This window comes from Myotis nattereri (assembly GCF_964212035.1).
Source record: "Myotis nattereri genome assembly, chromosome: 4".
Lineage (NCBI taxonomy): Eukaryota > Metazoa > Chordata > Mammalia > Chiroptera > Vespertilionidae > Myotis > Myotis nattereri.
In genome coordinates, this window is record NC_138079.1 from 100,864,857 (window position 1) to 100,883,255 (window position 18,399).

General features: G+C 54.0%; 2 protein-coding genes across 3 annotated transcripts; both read right to left on the minus strand.

The window, feature by feature from the left end:
• Nucleotides 1–4,117: 4,117 nt before the first annotated feature.
• On the minus strand, nucleotides 4,118–6,256 carry PRSS33 (serine protease 33). Its single transcript, XM_081089308.1, has 4 exons — nucleotides 5,910–6,256; nucleotides 5,500–5,771; nucleotides 5,106–5,275; nucleotides 4,118–4,902 (listed from the first exon to the last, which is right to left on the minus strand). The coding sequence occupies exons 2-4, from the start codon at nucleotides 5,678–5,680 to the stop codon at nucleotides 4,744–4,746; spliced, it is 510 nt and encodes a 169-aa protein (XP_080945434.1). The 5' UTR covers nucleotides 5,681–5,771; nucleotides 5,910–6,256; the 3' UTR covers nucleotides 4,118–4,743.
• Nucleotides 6,257–8,760: 2,504 nt separating this feature from the next.
• On the minus strand, nucleotides 8,761–15,684 carry LOC308517830 (serine protease 41-like). 2 transcript variants are annotated; one of them, XM_081089290.1, is made up of 5 exons: nucleotides 15,459–15,652; nucleotides 15,020–15,188; nucleotides 13,800–14,083; nucleotides 9,498–9,652; nucleotides 8,761–9,139 (listed from the first exon to the last, which is right to left on the minus strand). In XM_081089290.1, exons 1-5 carry the CDS (start codon nucleotides 15,526–15,528, stop codon nucleotides 8,912–8,914), a joined length of 906 nt encoding a protein of 301 aa, XP_080945416.1. In that variant the 5' UTR covers nucleotides 15,529–15,652; the 3' UTR covers nucleotides 8,761–8,911. The 2 variants fall into 2 exon arrangements, with proteins under 2 accessions (XP_080945416.1, XP_080945417.1); XM_081089291.1 differs by lacking the exon at nucleotides 15,020–15,188 and having other exon boundaries at nucleotides 15,459–15,684.
• Nucleotides 15,685–18,399: the final 2,715 nt, after the last annotated feature.

The following is an 18,399-nucleotide window of genomic DNA, read 5'->3' on the forward strand; positions in this document are numbered from 1 at the left end:
TGTCCGCACCGCCCTGCCCCGCCTCAGGCGTGAGTCCGCTTCATCCGGCTCAGGGCGTTATGGCCTGTAATGGCGCTAGGAAGCTGCTGCGGGGGCCCGGGGGTGGGTCGGGCAGGCTAACCGGGCGGAAGCCGCAGGCCTGGAGCAGCCGCCGGGAGCAGAGGCGGGCGGGCCCTGCCCCAGGCCTCGGGCGCCCGCCGGCCGCCCCGCCCGGGTCCCCTTGGCCTCGGGAGGGCCTGTAGCCTTGCTTCCCTGGCTGCCTGTCCACGGGGGCAGCCTGACCCGCAGCCCAGCCCGCCCTTCCTCCGCGCTGGACACTGCCCTGCGTCACTCCCAATTGCAATCACACTAGAGCAGCGGTTCTCAACCTGTGGGTCGCGACCCCTTTGGCGGTCGAACGACCCTTTCACAGGGGTCGCCTAAGACCATCGGAAAACACATATATAATTACAGATTGTTTTTGTGATTAAACACTGTGCTTTAATTGTGTTCAATTTGTAACCATGAAAACACATCCTGCATAGCAGATGTTTACATTACGATTCATCACAGTAGCAACATTATAGTTATGAAGTAGCAACGAAAATAACTTTATGGTTGGGGGTCACCACAACATGGGGAACTGTGTTAAAGGGTCGCGGCGTTAGGAAGGTTGAGAACCACTGCCCTAGAGCAAGGGATGGAGGCTTTCCGTCTACTGAACCCACTCCCAGGGTCCGCCCCGGCGTGTGTCCCAGAGGAGCCGGTGAATGGCGCTGGGCGCTGGGCGGCAGAAGCTCTGCAGGTGTTGGGCTGCAACCTGAGTGTGTGGAAGCCGCCGCCGTGGCCCTGAGTCACGCTGGTGGCTCGCTGCACAGGCTCTGGGCCCAAATCAGCGGGTATTCAAGTCCTGGTTCCAGCGCTGGCTGTGCAGCTTTGGGCGGCTGACCTCACTCATCGAGGCCCACTTTCCCCTTCTTCAAGACGGGAAAGGAACCGCTGGTAAAGTTTGTAGAGCCTCTCCAAGAGTTAGCACTAAACAGATGTCTCCTGAACCCTAACTGGAGGTGTTTTTTCCTTCTACTCCCGGCTCCTCAGGAGCCCTCTGAAGTCCCTTCTCCTCTTGCCACTCTCCCGTCCCTGGGCCCCAAGGCAGCAGCGGCTCCCCGCTCGCCCGCCAGGTCCAGGCTGACCGCGCCTTGACCTTCATCCCCGGAGTCCGGACGTGGTGGGGCAGGGCCCTGGCCAGCCTGAAAGCTTCCTTCACATCAGCGTCTTTGTGAACAGAGCGTTGGAGGCTTTGCAGTGCCTGTGCTGCTGAGGAGGGGAGGGCGAAGAGGGCAGCCAGCAGACCTCCCAGAATGAGGCAGGTGCAGACGGAGTCCCCGGGGTGCGGGGACAGGAGAGGTCCAGGCCGCCTGCGGCCTGAGCACATCTGTCTGGAGCTGGGCTGGCCTGCAGACCGTCCTGTAGACAGCTGACCTGTCCGCCCAGCTTGTGCCCCGCTGATGTTCACCAGGAGTCACCCTGGAGGTCTGGGGGGTGGGCAGCACTCTGAGCCCCCACCCCCTCCCCCTGAGGATCATGCCCGTCCCCAGCCTCCTCCAGCAGGCCGAGGTCGAGCCCCAGCCTACTAACTGTGATCTTGGGCAAGGCACTGAGCCTGCACCTGTTTTTCCATCCTTGAAGGGACTATCCGATGGGACGCCTTAGGATATTTGGGAGTATTAATGAACCAGTGCACAGAGCACAGTGCCAGGGTTTGAGCAATGATGTGTCTGATCGAAACGGTCTCAGGTCCCCTGGCCTGGGAGAGGTAGTGAGTCCTTCCCTTCAGAGGGGGAGGCTCTGCCCACTTGGTCAGTTGGTTGTAGGAGGTGACTGCGGGCATCCTGTCGTTCAGGGCAATGATACTTTGTACCCGTAGGGATGGGGTGGGGGTGCAATTTGAGGGGAGAACGGGCTGACCACCCCCAACCCCTGTGCTCTGTGGTCTCGCTTGGTGTATGTATGTCCTCCCTCCTAGAGGCCATGACAGAATGGAAATCTTAAGGTGAGTTGGCTAGCCAGCTGCTCTTGCTTCTCTGCCCAGAAAGGCCTGGACCTTTCTGCCCCCTTGCCTCAACTACCCAACACTCATGACAGGTACCCTCCAAAGTAAGCCTGCAGAGTCTTGGCCTTGGTGGGCCTTCCCCTCCTGTCTATTTTTTTAACATTGATTAATAAATAGTAATTATAAATGACCACTAGTTATTAGTGTGCCTCTCATTTGTGGTGTTTTACAACTAACTAATCTCCTTGAGGGAAGTGACATGGAATTTGAGTCAGTTGCCCAAATTCAATTCTGGCTCCATCTCTTACCTGCCGTGTACCTTAGGGCATATCCCTTAACCTCTCAAGGCCTGTTTTTCACCCATGGATGGGAAATGAAAACACCCAGGAGAGCCCACCCATGCCTGGTACAGCAAACGTGCTCAGTGGGCAACACCATGATTGCTGTAGCTGTCAACGTGACTCTCCCAACAGCCTTAATAAGGCCGTTGTTAGCCGTTCAGATGATGGGTGTGGAAATGAGGTTGAGTCAGTATTGGGGGAGACAAGGCCATCTGGTTGTCGCACCACAGACAGGAGTAGGTGGGCAACGAGAAGAAGCCTACCTTGGACAAGAGACTAGCTCCCCTGTGCAGCCATGGTGGGCCCAGGAGCAGGATGCACGGCCAGCACCCCCCCCCCACCCCACCCCCCCCTCCCCCGCCTCAACTGGCCTTGCTGACAGGACGCTGCAGTACAGGGTGCTGTGCCTGCAGGCTGAAAAGTGCTGCAACTTGCCCAGCCCCACAAGGCTGCCACACCAGGAATAGGCCAAGAAGAATGGGGCTGGGCGGCCACCATATCAGCATAGGAAGAAGTGAAGGGAGAAATCCCTCCTCTACCCTTCCCAGCTCCCCCTGGAGTCAGACCACCTGGGTTCAAACCCCAGCCTACCATCTACCAGCTGCATGACTTCAGGCCTCAAGTTTTCTCATCTGACAAATGAGAAAACAAACCTACCTCACGGAGCCTCCGTGAAAAACCCAGAGATAGTCCAGTAAAGCCCCTGCACAGTGGCCCAGCCTCCTGGTAAGAGCCCGACCGGAAGTAGCATTTCTTCTCGTTCACTGGCCCTTCCCTTCTCTGCCCAGTTCCTGCCCCTACCCCGCTCCCAGGTTATGCTTTAGAAACACTGGACTCTGAATGGGAACCCATCCCTAAAATCACAGCAGGGCCAAGGCTGAGGAACCCTGGCTCCAGCCCAGGCTTGTTCCCATCTCAGTGCTTTGGGAGGCATCCCTTGGCTGGCTTCAGACTGAGGAAGAACTGGGAGAATGGCCAACATCACCCACAGGGGTCCTTTTGGTTCAACTGCAAATGTGACCACAGCCTTTTGCAGGCTGGTCTGCCACAGCCATACCCTGTTCTGGGCACCCTAGTCCCTGATGCCCCTCAAGAAACAGCCCAGCTCTACCCCAGATGGATGGCCCTCAGCCTGGGGGAAAGAGCAGCCTGGAGTTCCCTGCTGCCCCGGTCCGTACACTCACTGCCTGGCCTGGCCTCCAGCAGCCCAGCCCCGACCACCTGGGGCAGCTGCACTTGGGCCTGCCCCACCAGGCTGCACCTTTGATGATGGCCTTCCCGTTACCTCTTTACCGGCTGCTGCTGTCAACTCCAAAGATTAGGCTTTGGATTTTCCAGGTTTTGTTCAGTTTCTTGTTCTTCCTGCAGCTCTAGAAACTGAGCTCTATCTACTGAATGGGTGTCCTTGGGCTGGGGATGAGGGGATGGCCGGTCCCAGGCACATGAAGGTGGGCATGGAGCTGCAAAAGGTCTAAGCCAGTCTCCAGATTCAGGTGTTGGGGGTCCTGGGTGTGGGGGTTCTGTTCAAGCCCCAGACTCCCGCAGGGCATGGGTGGGGTAATGACAGAAACTCCAGCCAGGCCTGCCTGGGGGCCCCGGCCCCTTTTGGGCAGAGGGCATGATGCCAGGTGATCCAGACTCCTGAGCCTGGTGGAGGCTCACCCTGCCCCCAGGTATCTTCACTGCGGTGGGGCAAAATCTAGATTCATTTCCTATTGTTGTGTAACCAGTGACTACAAACATAGCAGCTTTAAACAACACAAATTTACTAAAACACAGCTCTGTGGGGCTGGCCGAGTGGACTCTCATGGAGGCTGGGGAAGAATTCGCCTCCCGGCTTGGTCAGGTGTCCAGATTCAGTTCCTTTCGGTGCCAGTGCCGAGATTTCCCTTTCCCCGAAGCCTGTCAGCCAAGGCTGCCCTCGGCTCCTGGCGGCGGCTGCAAGTTCCTTGCCATGCGACCCCTACACCACCTTCAAAGCTGGTGAGGGAGACCTCTCTTCTTGGTGCTGAATCCCTCTACACTTCGAATGTCCCTGACTTCCCCTAGAGAGGGGCACACAGGCCAAACCGGGAATGCCATTTACCGTCGCTGGATGCCAGGCCCAGTCCTGGCTGGAGCCGAGGAGGATAAATGAGCAGGAAGGGGAGGCAGGAGTGTGAGACCCCCACAGATGGGAGGCTCCTGGAGCGGGGCTGGCAGCCCAGGTTTGGTGACCCCCAAGGAAGGCAGGGGATGGACAGCTGGATGGAGAGATGGCCCCTTAGCTTTATCGGGCCTCTGAGCCTCAAGTGAGACGTGGAAGGGTTGGGGATGTGCAGGTCCCCAGAGGGACCAAGTAGCTGGGGAACCCAAGTCAGAGTCACCACATCAGCGGTCGAGGCAAGCCTGAATCCAGCGGCTGTACATGGCGACATTGGTATAGACACCTGGACGGTAGGGCAGAGCACAGCCCTTGCCCCAGCTCACCACGCCCGCCAGGACCCAGCGCCCAGACTTCAAGCAGGTCAGGGGTCCCCCAGAATCACCCTGTAGGAGAAAGGCAAGCTTAGGTCCCCGTCCTCTGAAGGCTATGATCATAGTCCTAGGGCTCCAGTCCCCCAGGTGGGACATCTGGGTTGGGAGCCAGGATGCCGAACCTGGAGGTGGTACCTCCTTGGTCCTGGGTTCAAGGGAGGTAGACTGCTGGGCACAGGAGCATGGACTCAGAGGTTCGAGGCAGCTTCACGCACCTGGCAGGCATCCTTGTGGCCCTGGACGTAGCCAGCGCACAGGTTCCCTGGTAACACTATCTGCTCAGCGCGGGGCACGCTGGTGCCCACATGGTAGAGGTGGTCGCAAGTGCCCGCATCCAGCACCGGCACTCTGACTCCCTGAAGAGGTCGCCACTCTGGAAGTGACACTGGGGGACGAAGGGGGACTCGTGAGCCATGAGAGAGGGTGTGGCAGTAAGCAGGGTGGGGGGAGAAGCCTCACCTGGGAATCTAACTGGCCAGGACTGGGGGGGGGGGTTTGGGGTGCCCGCAGGTCGCACTGATTCCCAGATTGAAGCAGTGGTGGGACAGAGGAAGGGGGGGGGGGATGCCTGCCTCCCCCCGTGCCCCCCGGCCCCGCCCTCTGCCTCACCTCCTGGGAAGAGGCTGCCCCAGCCAGTGACCCAGCACGGAGTACCGGGCGGCGGCCAGGCCCCGGGTTCCGGCAGGCACACGGGCTGGACTCGGGAGCTCAGGTGCACTGGGCGGCGCAGCTGGAGCAACGCCAAGTCACCGCGGGCCCCGTCCTCAGCGTAGTCGGGGTGCAGCAGCATCCTCTGCACGGGCACCGAGAGCGCGCGGGGCGCGGCCTGACCCAGACGAAGCGCCCCGAGGCGCACGCGGTACCCAGACACCGGCGCCCGCCTGCGCGACAGGAGCAGGGCCGCTTACCGCCGCGCCTCCGCTAGGTGGCGCCGCATTTTCCCGGGCTTGGCTTCCCGCTCCCGCCGCCCCCACCCCTGCATCCCCTGGTGAGCCTGGGCCTGGCGTCTGGCCGCTGACCTCCGGACGCAGTGCGCCGCGGTCAGGACCCACTGCGGGGCGATGAGCGAGCCCCCACACACGTGCGCCCCGCGGTGCTGGATGCTCGCCTGCCACGGCCACTCTCCGGCCCGGGCGTCCTGGCCCCCTACGATCCGGCTGGACACACGAGGCTGCCCGCAGGCTGCAGAGGACAAGGGGGACGGGGTGGGCGGAGGACGGGAGGCTTGGGAAGGGGGCGGGGAGACTTAGAGCCAAGGTTAGGTAGGGGTTGGCCCGGGGGTGGGGGTGGGGGTGGGGGTGGGGTGGGGTGGGGAGGCAGACCTGAGGCTTCCTGACCTGCAGACTGCAGTGTCCCGGCCACTCCTGGAAGAGGAAGTAGGGAAGGCACTGGATTATGGATTTGGTATCAGATAACGGAGCGAGGGGAAGGGAGGTTACAGATAAGGAAGGTGGAACAAATCTGTTGCATTAACCTGGTGCCGGGATTATGTCCAACTGGTTACCCAATGTAACCTTCCCCAAAGCACTGAGAGGTGGGGACTTATACCCATTACGAAGACAGCAGCACATCCAGGTTTGGAGAGCCCAAGGTCAGCGACAGAGAGAACTGGAACCCTTGAAGCCAAGATTAGATTGCCCTGGTGTGCTCTATGGGAACCAGGCCAGAGGGGGGTGAGATGGGACATCTGGTAGCCAAGGTCCCTGAGGTCAGCACCCGTAGCCCCTGTCCCACACTCACGTAGCAGCAGCAGGAGCAGTACTGGGGGGCAGGAAGCCCCCCTCATTCTGTCTCTAGGACTGTGCTGGGTGAAGGTGGCCCTGCCCAGGGCTTAGACTCTGCAGAGAGAGGAAGGCGGGTCCTAGCCCAGAGCACTTGTGTCCCAGAGGCCGTTCTGTCTTCCCTCAGCCCCCAGCTAGTCTCAGGCTTACGCCCACGGCCCAGGCTCTGCCTGCTTCCAGGCCTCGGGGAACACCCTTGCCCCCAACCCCTTTGAGACTTGGGGACCCTCGGCCTCCAGGCAAGCCCCACCCCACCCTCTATTTCCATTGCTCAACTGCTGCCCCCACCCACCCTGCCAGCCCCTGGACGCTGCTCTCACCCTTACAGCCTGGTCCCTCCCAGCTGACTGGGCTGGCCCTGTATGTGGGGGCTTAAAAGGCCAGGCGGGGGCGGGCCCTGGCCAGGGGTAATTAAGGAGACCAGGGAGGGGCTGCGGCTTCACCTGTCCAGCCTCAAACAAAGATGCTTTGAGCAGCACTTTCAAGGTGGCAGGAAAGGGACACCTGCAATTCTCAAAAGAAGTCTGGTTTGGGCCAAGGTGCTGGAAACGGGGGGCAGGAGCCCAGCCAAGCAAGGGCAGTGAGGTGGGGGGAGAAGGGGGACTGCGGTCAGGCCAGGAAGCTCCAGAGGATCCTTGGCAGCTCTCCTCCAAACCTGACCAGCCCCAGGCTCCTGACAGGGCTGGCTGCGGAGGCACCAAGTTCCGGCTTGGCGGGCCCAACATGGAGCGCAGACCCCAGGCCTGGCCAAATGCTCTCTAGGCCGGCCCTTGTGAGCTGGGTGACTCCAGCAGTCCTGTCTCCTCACTGAGATCAGTTTCCTCTTTGTGGCCGGGGTGTGTGGGGGGTTGGGGGTGTGTGTGGGGTGTGTGTGTGTGGGGGGGGGGTTGGGGGAGGGAAGGGGAGCTCCAGTCTCCCAGGGCTGCCCCAGGGCACGAAGTCCAAGTGTGATGCCCTACACCAGTGGTCGGCAAACTCATTAGTCAACAGAGCCAAATACCAACAGTACAACGATTGAAATTTCTTTTGAGAGCCAAATTTTTAAAACTTAAACTATATAGGTAGGTACATTGTTATTAACTTAATTAGGGTACTCCTAAGGCTTAGGAAGAGCCACACCCAAGGGGCCAAAGAGCCGCATGTGGCTCTCAAGCCGCAGTTTGCCGACCACGGCCCTACACAATGCACTGCTGGCGGTGTGGGGCAGAAACCAGGAAGGCCTGCGCTCTGCAGACGCCCACACCTGCCTCTCCACAGCAGGGAACTGTAGGGCGGGGAGCCGAGGGAAGAAATCTAGACCAGCCATAGCTCCTCACACGTCTTGAGCTCACAGCACTTGGGAATCTTGTGAAAACGCAGATCTGCCTGAGCAGTTCCAGGTGCCCCTGAATGGGCCCTCCGACTGGCCTGATCCCTGGTCATGCTGAGGCTGGGTTCTGGGACACCAGTGAGGAGCCAGACAGACCTGGTGCTGCCGCCTCCACCAGGCCTCCTTGTGGTGCTGCAGCAGCTCCTGAGGCACTGGCGTCCTCCCCGGGACCTGCTGTAACTGGGAGCACCCATGCCACCAGACAACCCTCAACCTGTGGGGTCAGGAGAGAAGTGCCCGCACACAGCATCCTTGTCCTCCAGGAGCCTGCGGTTTCTCCAGGGGCCCAGCAGGACTGCGCCTCAGTACCCTCCTCATTCAGGCAAACGTCATGGGGCTCTTCCTTCCCTGCTTCAGTGTCCCCCCTCCTCACTGGCGCTTCTTGGTATCGCCTCCTAAATAAACTACCCGCACCCCAGTCCGAATCCCAGGTCAGCCTTTGGGGCACCGACCGCATTAAGACCAGGAGCAGCTGACATCTGTGTGATGAGCACTGGGGTGTTCTGGGGCATGTCCTCCACAATACCCCGCTCCAGTCTTCCTAGCCCCCTAGTGCTACTAACCTGTGAGGGTTCTCCTGTTTGCAACCAAAATATGTATAGTGCAGATCAGCAGAGAAAGAATTAGGAATTAGGGAGTGGTCTTGGAGAGGATGGGACATAAGTGACTAAGAGAGTGTCCAGGAAACCACCCAAGTCCACAAGACACTCTGCGAGGAATCAATGAAAATGCATACGTTTATTAGCAAAGGAGACAGAAGGGACCAGAGCCTGATCCAGCAGACAGTCCAGGGGTTGTCCACAGCCCTGGGTGAATGTGCCCAGTGCTGTGGTGACTCCTGCACCCTTACAGGGCCAGCTGTGCAGGTCAGCTACACGAGTGGGGCAGCCCAGAGCAGAGGGAGGAGCAGCAGTCGTGGGAAGGGGTCTGGCCTGGGTGCGCTGTGGGCCGTGTGCTTCTGGATCCAGCTGAAGTATCTACTGATGTTGGTGTAGACACCGGGTCGGTTGGGCCGACCACAGCCTATTCCCCAGCTCACGATTCCAATCTGAGTCCACAGTCCATTCTTCTCACAGGTCAAGGGTCCGCCTGAGTCACCCTGGGGAGCAGCATAGGTGAGCCTGGCCTGGGGCAGGAGGGGTGCATGGGGAGGCCCCAGAACAGGAGCGGCTATGGAGCTGGGCAAACTAGGTGCAAATCCTACGCCTCCCCCTGGAAGTGACCAAGCCTCAGTTTCCGCATCTGCAAAGGGGGGAAAAAGTCGCTACCCACATGAGGATCCAAAGAGATACTGCTAATGCAAAACGAGCTTTTATAGGCAGGGTAAGTAAGGGCGGAATCACTTCCTCATTAACCAACTCTGAGGGTAGACTGGTCATGGGGGTTGCTCTCAGGCCCAAGGTTGAGGGGGCAGGGCCTGTTTCCAGCAAGGCTCTGACTGGGGCAGGGGCACTCACTTCGCAGGCGTCATGTTTGCCATCCTCAGAGCCAGCACAAATCACGTCATCTGCCAGTCTATAGAAGAAATTGGGCTGTCGGAACAGGTCGTTACACCGGGAGTTGTTTATGATGGAGACCCGTACTTCCTGGAGGATGTAGGGAGCTGGCAGCTCTGCAGAGGAGTTGAGGAAACAGAAAGATAGCATCCTGAGCCTCTCCTCTGCCATCAGGTTGGGAGGAATGATATGGGCTACGCCGCTATGGCAACGGAGATCCCTGGGGCACTCACAATGCCTGGGCCATTGTTCTTTAAAAACAGAAAGGTTTTTGTTGATTTTTTAGGGAGGATGGGACATCAGTGACTATGTGTTAAGACACTTCCAGATAAAAAAAGAGAAACATTGATGTGAGAAACTTCCCTCGGCTGCCTCTTGCACGCCCCCTACTGGGGATTGAGCCTGCAATCAGGTATGTGCCCTAATCAAGTATGTGCCCTAATGAACTGGGAATCTTCTGGTGCATGGGATGACGCTCAACCAACTGAGTGACACTGCCCAAGGGCTGGGCCATTGTTCTTTTCTTTAAAATAAATAAACAAACAAACAAATAAATAAATAAAATTATATATACAATTATATATATTATTGTTGTTGTTGTTGTTAATCCTCATCTGAGGATATTTTTCTTAGAGAGAGTGGAAGAGAGAGGGAAAGACAGAGAGAAACATTGATGTGAGAGAAACATCAATTGGTTGCCCCCTGCAGGCACCCTGACTAGGGCCCAGGCTGGGGAGGAGCCTGCAAACAAGGTACGTGCCCTTGACCAGAATCAGACCAAGGACCCTTTGGTCCGCAGGCTGATGCTCTATCCAATGAGCCAAACTGGCTTTTTAAAAATAATTTTGATTTATTGATTTCAGAGAGTAAGGGAGAGGGAGATAGAAACATCAATGATGAGAGAGAATAATTGATCGCTGTCTCCTGCATGCTCCTTGCTGGCAATCAAGCCTGCAGCCTGGGCATGTGCCCTGACTGGGAATCAAACTGTGACCTCCTGGGTCATAGATCAACCACTGAGCCACACCAATAGGGCAAGGGCCATTGTTCTTTTAAAAATATTTATTTATTTTAAATATATTTTTTATTGATTTCAGAGAGAAAGGGAGAGGGGAAAAGAGATAGAAACATCAATGATGAGAGAGAATCACTGATCGGCTGCCTCCTGCATGCCCCCTTCTGGGTATCGGGCCCGAAACCTGGGCATGTGCCCTTAACCCAAATCAAACCTGGGACCCTTTAGTCTGCAGGCCAACGCTCTGTCCATTGAGCCAAACTGGCTAGAGCTAGGACAGTGATGGCGAACCTTTTGAGCTCGTGTCAGCATTTTGAAAAACCCTAACTTAACTCTGGTGCCGTGTCACATATAGAAATTTTTTGATAGTTGCAACCATAGAAAAACAAAGATTTATATTTTTGATATTTATTTTATATATTTAAATGCCATTTAACAAAGAAAAATCAACCAAAAAAAAAAAAAATGAGTTCGCGTGTCGCCTCTGACACGCATGTCATAGGTTCGCCATCACTGGGCTAGAATGACATATTTAAAGTGCTGAAAGAATAAAAGTTAACCAAGAATTCTATTTCAGGCAAAACTATCGCTCAGAAAACGAAGAAGTTAGGACACTTCCAGATAAATAAATGCTGAGAGGATTCACTGTTAGATCTACCCAATGAGTAATGGGAAAGGGAGCCCTTCAGGATGAAATGAAAGGACACTAATCAGTAACTTAAACCCATTGGAAGAAATAAAGAATACTGGTACAGCCCTGGCCAGTGTGGCTTAGAGCGCTGGCCCGCACGCCAAAGGGTCTCAGGATTGATTCCCAGTCAAGGGCACATGCCTGGGTTGCAGGCTCGATCCCTGGCCCCTGTTAGGGTGCGTGTGGGAGGCAACTAATCTCTCACAGTGTTTTTCTCTCTCTCTCTCTTTCTCTCTCAAAATCAATGAACATGTTCTTGGGTGAGGATTAAACAAAAAAGATCCTGCCTAACTAAAAAGAAAAAAAAAAGAAAAGAAAAAGTGGAACAAAATTGGAGGACTCACACTGCCCAATTTCAAAACATACTATAAAGCGAAAGGAATCAACAATGAAATCCTGGCACAAGGATAAACATACAGACCAGTGGACTAAAATTGTGAGTCTAGAAATAAATCTATACATCTATGGTAAATCCACTTTTGATAAAGGTGCCAAGACAATTCAATGGAGGAGAGAACAATCTCTTCAACAAACAGCGCTTGCATAACTGAATATGCACATGCAAAAGAATGAAGTTGGGCCCTGGCCAGTATTTCCCAGTGGTTAGAATGTCATCCTGCCCACCGAAGGGTCATGGGCTCAATTCCCAGTCAAGGGCATGTACCTGGGTTGCAGGTTTGAGCCCTGCTCTTGTCGAGGCACATGTGGGAGACAACCAATTGATATGTCTCTCTCACATTGATGTTTCTCTCTCCGCCCCCTCCTCCCTCCCTTCCTCTCTCTAAAAAAAAAAAATCAATGGAAAAGATATCATCGGGTAAGAATTAACAATAAAAAAGAATGAAGTGGGACTCCTACCTCATACCATATGCAAAAATAAACTCAAAATGGATCAAAGACATAAATATAAGCACTAAAACAATAAAACTTTTAAAGAAAACATAGGGGTAAATCTTCATGACCTTGTATTTTCCAATGGTTTCTTAGATGTAACTTCAAAAGCACAAACAACAAAAGAAAAACATGCAATTTGGATTTCATTAAAAAAATTGAAAATTGTGCATCAAAAGACACTATCAAGAAAGTGAAAAGAAACCTACAGAAATGTGTGCAAATCATATACCTGATAAGGGTCTAGTATCCAGAATATATAAAAAGTGATTACACTTAAACAACAAAGACAACTCAATTTTAAAATAGGTGAAGGACTTGAATATTTCTCTAAGAAAGATATACAAGTGTCCATCACACACATGTAATGATGCTCAACGTAACTGTCATTAAAGAAATGCAAATCAAAACCACAGTGAGATTCCACTCCACACCCACTAGGATGGCAAAAATTAAAACAATTTGGAAAAGAACAAGTTGAGGAAAATGGAGAGAAATTGTTACCCCCATTTATTGTTGACAGGAATGGAAAATGGCGCAGCTGCTGTGGAACATGGTTGGTTCTTCAAAAGTCAAACATGGAATTACCATGTGATCCAGAAATTGCACTGCTAAGTATATATGCAGAAGAATGGAAAAAGGACGTTCAAACAATAATTTGTATGCTAATGTTCATAGCAGCTCCATTTGCAATACCCAAAAGGAAGAAACAACACAAATGTTCATCAATGGATAAAGAAATAAATATGATTTATCCATACAATGGAATATTATTCTGTCATAAAAAGGAATGAAGTTCTGATTTCACGCTACATGAACCTTAAAAACATTATGCTCAGTATGCTCAGTAAAAGAAACCAGACACAAAATGTCACATATTACATGATTTCATTTCTATAAAATATCCATAACCCATAGAGGTAAAAAGCTGGTTAGTGGCTCAGCTGGTGTGGCTCAGTCATTGAGCCACACTGGTGACCCATAAGCCAGGAGGTCACCGGCTAGATTCCTGGTCAGGGCACACACCCGGGTTTTGGGCTCGATCCCCAGTAGGGGATGTGCAGAAGGCAGCTGATTGATGTTTCTATCTCTCTATCCCTTACCCTTCCTCTTTCTCTCTCAAATCAATAAAAACATAGATATTTTTAAAAATCTGGTTAGTGGTTGCTAGGGAGTGGGTAATGGGGAGGGACTGTTTAGTGGTTATGGGATTTCATTTTGAGATGATGAAAATGTTCTGCAATTAGGTGGTGATGATGGTGCAAACTGTGACTATACTAAAATCCACTGAACTGTATATACTTAAAATGGTGAATTTCATGGTTTGTGAATTAAATCTCAATTATATATATAAAAAAAAGCCAATACCCAAGGCCTTTCTGAAAAATGCACCCCCAAAACCCCAGATCCTGGCAGGATGAGGAATTCAGCATGGGGGGAGCTGGTCCTCCCTCATTGCTGGCTCTGGCTCAGTCTCCGGGGAGGACAAGGAACTGATTGGGCACAGAAAGTCCTGCCCTTTGAGGGGGAGGAGGAGTGGACAGCAGGTGGGGAGAGAATGCTGATTAGGCCCACAGAGGGGCCCAGCTGTACACCGGCCAAGGTGGCAGCTGGAAAAGGAGGATAACGCCCCCCCTCTTCCCCACCCATCTGTCCCCAGTCTCACTTTTATTCTCACGGATGTCCCCCCAGCCGGTCACCCAGCAGTTACTCTGGTTGTGGAATTCGAAGGCGGAGGCCATAACACAGATGGGCTGGATGTACTTGTTGTAGGTGACAGAGGAGGTCAGCCTCAGCAAGGCGATGTCGTTGAGTGACGACTCCTTGAAGTGAGGGTACACGATAATGTCCTGCACGCTGAAACGGTGGGAGATGGCCCCCAAGTTCCAGAGAGACGGCCTGGAAGACAGCTCACCAAACTGGGCCATCCAATTCGACGGATCCCTGAGTCTGACAGGGGAGAGCAGTTAGTTAGAGGTCTTTTTTTAAAAAAATATATTTTTATTGATTTCAGAGAGGAAAGGACAGGGAGAGAGAGAGAGAGAAAAACATCAATGATGAGAGAGAATCATTGATCAGCTACCTCCTGTAAGCTCTCCACTGGGGGTGGAGACCGCAACCCAAGCATGTGCCCTGCCTGGGAATCGAACCATGAGCTCCTGGTTCATAGGTCAACGTTCAGCCACTGGGCCATGCCGGCCGGGTTCAGTTAGGGGGCTTTAGCGAAGTGTGGGCCACCTGAGCACACCTGGGCCTGCTCAAAGGGGAGACTGCCCAAGGTGCTACTAGGGCTCATCCTGGACACCAGGAGCTGCTCTTCTTACAGGACAAAGTGTCCAGTGAGAAATGGCGGGAGCCCAGAGAGCCTGCAACCAAAGCCCCAGAACCCGGAGGCTTGGGGGCTGGGAGTAGGACAGAAGGGTGCCCCCCACCCCCTGTGGTCTGACTAGCAAGTCACTCAACCAGCCTGTCACCCCTCAGAACCAGCCTAAAAATATGAATGAGCAGATGCACAGACGCCTGAGCGGGATGCTCAGCAGAGAGGAGTGCCAACAGCCTCAGGGGCCACAGTTGCCCCAGGCAGGTTCTGTGCCCAGCACTCACCCCCTCGCTCATTCCTCCCCGCTGTGGCGCCCCTCCACTGGGAGGTGGGAGGAGGCAGGTGAAGGCTAGTCATGCCTTTTGGGGAGAAGAGAACAAGAAAGAGAACAGAACAAGACACACAAATGTGCAGGGGAATGCTCTGGAAGACCCTTCTGGGAAAAACTGAAGAGTCCCCGGCAGGCGCACCATGGGAACTCCGATGGGTGCGAGCCGCTGCAGCGAGGCCTGGGGCTGGGGGAACAGGAGGGTCACGTGTGTGAGGCGAGCTCGGGGCAGACTCACTTCCGGAAGCAGTGCGCCGCCGAGAGCACCCAGCGCCGGTTGAGCAGGCTCCCCGCGCATCTGTGGCCTTTGTGACGGAGCCGCAGGCTCACCTGCCACGGCCAGCGCCCGCGAGCAGACTCCATTCCGCCCACTATGAGCGAGTGGACGTTCCGGCGGCCACAAGGCTCTGGGGGGGACAGACGGACATGCGGCCCACCTGCCCGCCCTCGGCCCCAGGGGAACCGTGCTGGGACCCTGCAGCCTGGGGAGCAGGGGACGCGGGGGGCCCTTCCCACCGGCCTGCAGGCCCCGCCCCTCCCCCAGGGGCCCGTCAGTTACGCTTCAGCCACGACGAATTCTTGAAACGGGGGCGGGGGAGAGATGAAAAGAGATGGCGCCCTTCGCGTCCTGGCCCCGGTGCCCTGGGCAGGGAAACTGGGCATCCTGGGCGCCTTACCTGAAAACAGCTGGTTCTGATCCTGCAACCCTGGGGTGAGGCGAGAAGGTGAGCTCCCCTCGGTGTCCATGCTCCCCTCCTGCCCCTGACACCCCTAGCTCCGGCCTGAGCTCACCCTGCATCTCGAGTTCGACCCTCACCAACAGCTGTGCCAGCAGCAGCACCCCGACTCCGGCGCCCATGCCTCCTCTCCCCGGCTTGACGCCTCCACGGCTCTGCGGGCTCCAGGGCCAGCGCTGGGGCGCCCCCCTGGGGGAGAAGGAGCAACAGCAACCCTGGCGCTGTTGACCAGCTTGACCTCTCCGGCTCCAAGGGCTTTGGGAACATCAGACCTCACAGCGCCCCAGCTTTGAGTTTCCCTGGGGCTGGGTCCCCAATGACACCCCTTGATAATATGACCCAGGAACTAGTAGACTCTCCCCCCCCCCACCCCCACCCCAAGTCCCTTTCCTGTCTGAACTCCGGGATCTTGGCTGCCTCCTTCGCTGTCCCCTTTCTACTCATCCTTCCTCCTAGGAAGGACCATGGCTCCCATGAGAGCGCACTACCAAGTCCTCACGGAGTGCCCATCGGGGTCCCCGCACTGGGTCCCCTCTGTTAACAGTGATGGTCCTGTACAGGACCCACTGGGGAAAAGCTGGCCCGATTCTGACCACCGGAGAGCTCTCAGCCTCCCACTCTGCCTGCTGTTCTGTAACAGGCCCCAGCCAACTCCACAGAGTCTACAGGCAGCTTTCCTTTCTTGTGGGCAATGTTGCAGGGCACCAACGTCAACAAATGGGCGCTTCCATCGTAGAGATGAAGGGACAACCAAGCCGGTCCCACAGCACCACCTTCAGAGTCAATGGTTCACGAGAAGGAATCACAGAACTCAGAAAAGCTATTCCACTCCTGGTTCATTCTAGTGAAAGGAACGAGACAACACCAACAAGTGCAAACGGCACAGAGGACGGAACCCAGGAGAGAGCAGGGGCAGGCTTCCTGCTGTCCCCTCTCAGCGGAGGCGGATGTGCTGAATTCTCCCGGCAATGATTTGTGACAACACACGTGAAGTATTGCCAACCAGGGAAGCTCCCTGAACCTTGGTGTCTGAAGTTTTTATTGGGGTTCCATCCCATAGGCATGGAGTACCCATGTAAGTGACCTTTATGCTCTGACTCCAGCTGGGCCAGAGGTCCAACTGAGGAAATGTGGCCCAAGGCCCCACCACACGTCACGTTGTTGGCATCGGCTATCTGGAGTGGCACAGGACTCCATGCCTACAGAGACCCTCTTTTCAGGCAGGACATTCCAAGGTCTCAGAGGTCACTTCCCAGGAGCCGGTCAAGGGCCAGTCCTTCCTTTGGACTGTGCAGGTTTGGATATTCTTAGATCTGGTCAGTTAACCTTTTACTGCACAGCAGCCCAGGATTAAGAAATGTTGGAGATTTTCATGAAACAAGAATATATGGGAAAAGAGCAGTCAGAGAACAAGAAAGAGTGTTGAAAATTTAAAATATTGCTGAAGTACAACGTTTTAGACAAAGGGCTGAATAATAGAATGGACATTGCTAAAGAAAGAATTGGCAAACTTGAAGGTATGGTAGAGAAATATGATCATAACTTAGAGCAAAAATTTAAAAAGGCAGATTACGTGAGAGAAGAATGTAAAGACATGGAGGAATCTAAAATTGGTTTTATAGACACAGATAACAGTATGGTGGTTACCACAGGGAAGGGGGATGAGAGGGTAGTAAAGGGTAAAGGGTGTCAAATATATGGTGACAGAAGGCGATTTGACTTTGGGTTGTAAAATCCCCATCAGCAGATCACTAGAAAGGCAGGTGTTGATTCCATATACTCCAGGTATCAGTCTACAGCCGTATGAACTATCCCAGATTATGTAAGTATGAATAAAGAAGTATCTCCTCCATTCTGTATCTTCTGAAAGTAACATCAGCAGAAACAGGGAATGTACTGTACACAACGTGGGAAAAACATTTCTGAGTCCAGTGCTTGGCCGGGTGTCCTAGTACATTTGGGCTGCTATAGCTTATCAACCACAAACATTTGTTTCTCTCAGTTCCTGGGCTGGAGTTCTGAGATTACGGCGCCAGCAGATTCAGTGGCTGCTGAGAGCCCACTTCATGGGGCATAGCTACTGCCTTCTCTCTGTGTCCTCACATGGAGAAGAGGGGAGGGGTCCTCTGGGGTCCCTTTTATAAGGGTTCTAATTCCATTCCCGAGAGCTCTGGTCTCATAACCAAATCACCTCCCAAAGGCCCGCCTCTGAGCACCATCACTCTGGGAGTTAGGATTTCAAGCTGTGAATTTGGGGGAGTAGGGAGACACAAACATTCAGAAAATAGTACTTAGGCTGTGAATGTTTTACCTCCTCAATATCACACTTTGCAGGTGACCTGATACCTGTGAGCACAATAAAGGATTATTGAGTGCATGTGGTTCTAAGAAACTCACTGATGGTTACGGTAAGGGCTGTTGTGATGTCTTTAAGACAGGTTTCTTATTAAATGAGCTGGCTCTTTCATAATTCTGATAATCTAGGAGTCCTCAAACCATCTCAACTAAGCCAGGATGTGTCTTTGGCCCCATCAGGTATCAATGAATCATAAAAACCATTTTTGTAGTCACAAAAATTGATAATACTGTTCATGCAATTAGTTTACTACCTTTACAAGTATTCTAGCAAGTATATTTCCATAAGGGCAAGTAGGATAAGACATTTAATTTTTTTGTAATTTCAAAGTAATATAGAAAAGGGGCATGGGAACTATACAAATCAGCTAACGTCAGAGTTAAATCCGGGCCTGCTCCGTGCTGTCCAACATGGAACTCAGCTGACTGACTGAAGCTGGGAGCAGACCGGTAAGAGACTCCGGACAAAGACAATTCCTGCAAAGACTGATTAATAGCTACTCACCCATACCTCATCGCTTACCCG

Bases quoted from the DNA above. Each gene is read 5' to 3' on its own strand.
- PRSS33 (XM_081089308.1), bottom strand. From the start codon at position 5,680: ATGCTGCTGCACCCCGACTACGCTGAGGACGGGGCCCGCGGTGACTTG. The intron at 5,276-5,499 runs GTGAGGCAGAGG...TTCGTCCCCCAG, and splicing joins GGGCAGCCTCTTCCCAGGAG to TGTCACTTCCAGAGTGGCGA. The intron at 4,903-5,105 runs GTGCGTGAAGCT...TTTCTCCTACAG, and splicing joins GCCACAAGGATGCCTGCCAG to GGTGATTCTGGGGGACCCCT.
- LOC308517830 (XM_081089290.1), bottom strand. From the start codon at position 15,528: ATGGACACCGAGGGGAGCTCACCTTCTCGCCTCACCCCAGGGTTGCAG. The intron at 9,653-13,799 runs GTGAGACTGGGG...ACTCCTCTGCAG, and splicing joins GGACATCCGTGAGAATAAAA to AGCTGCCAGCTCCCTACATC. The intron at 9,140-9,497 runs GTGAGTGCCCCT...GCTGCTCCCCAG, and splicing joins GCAAACATGACGCCTGCGAA to GGTGACTCAGGCGGACCCTT.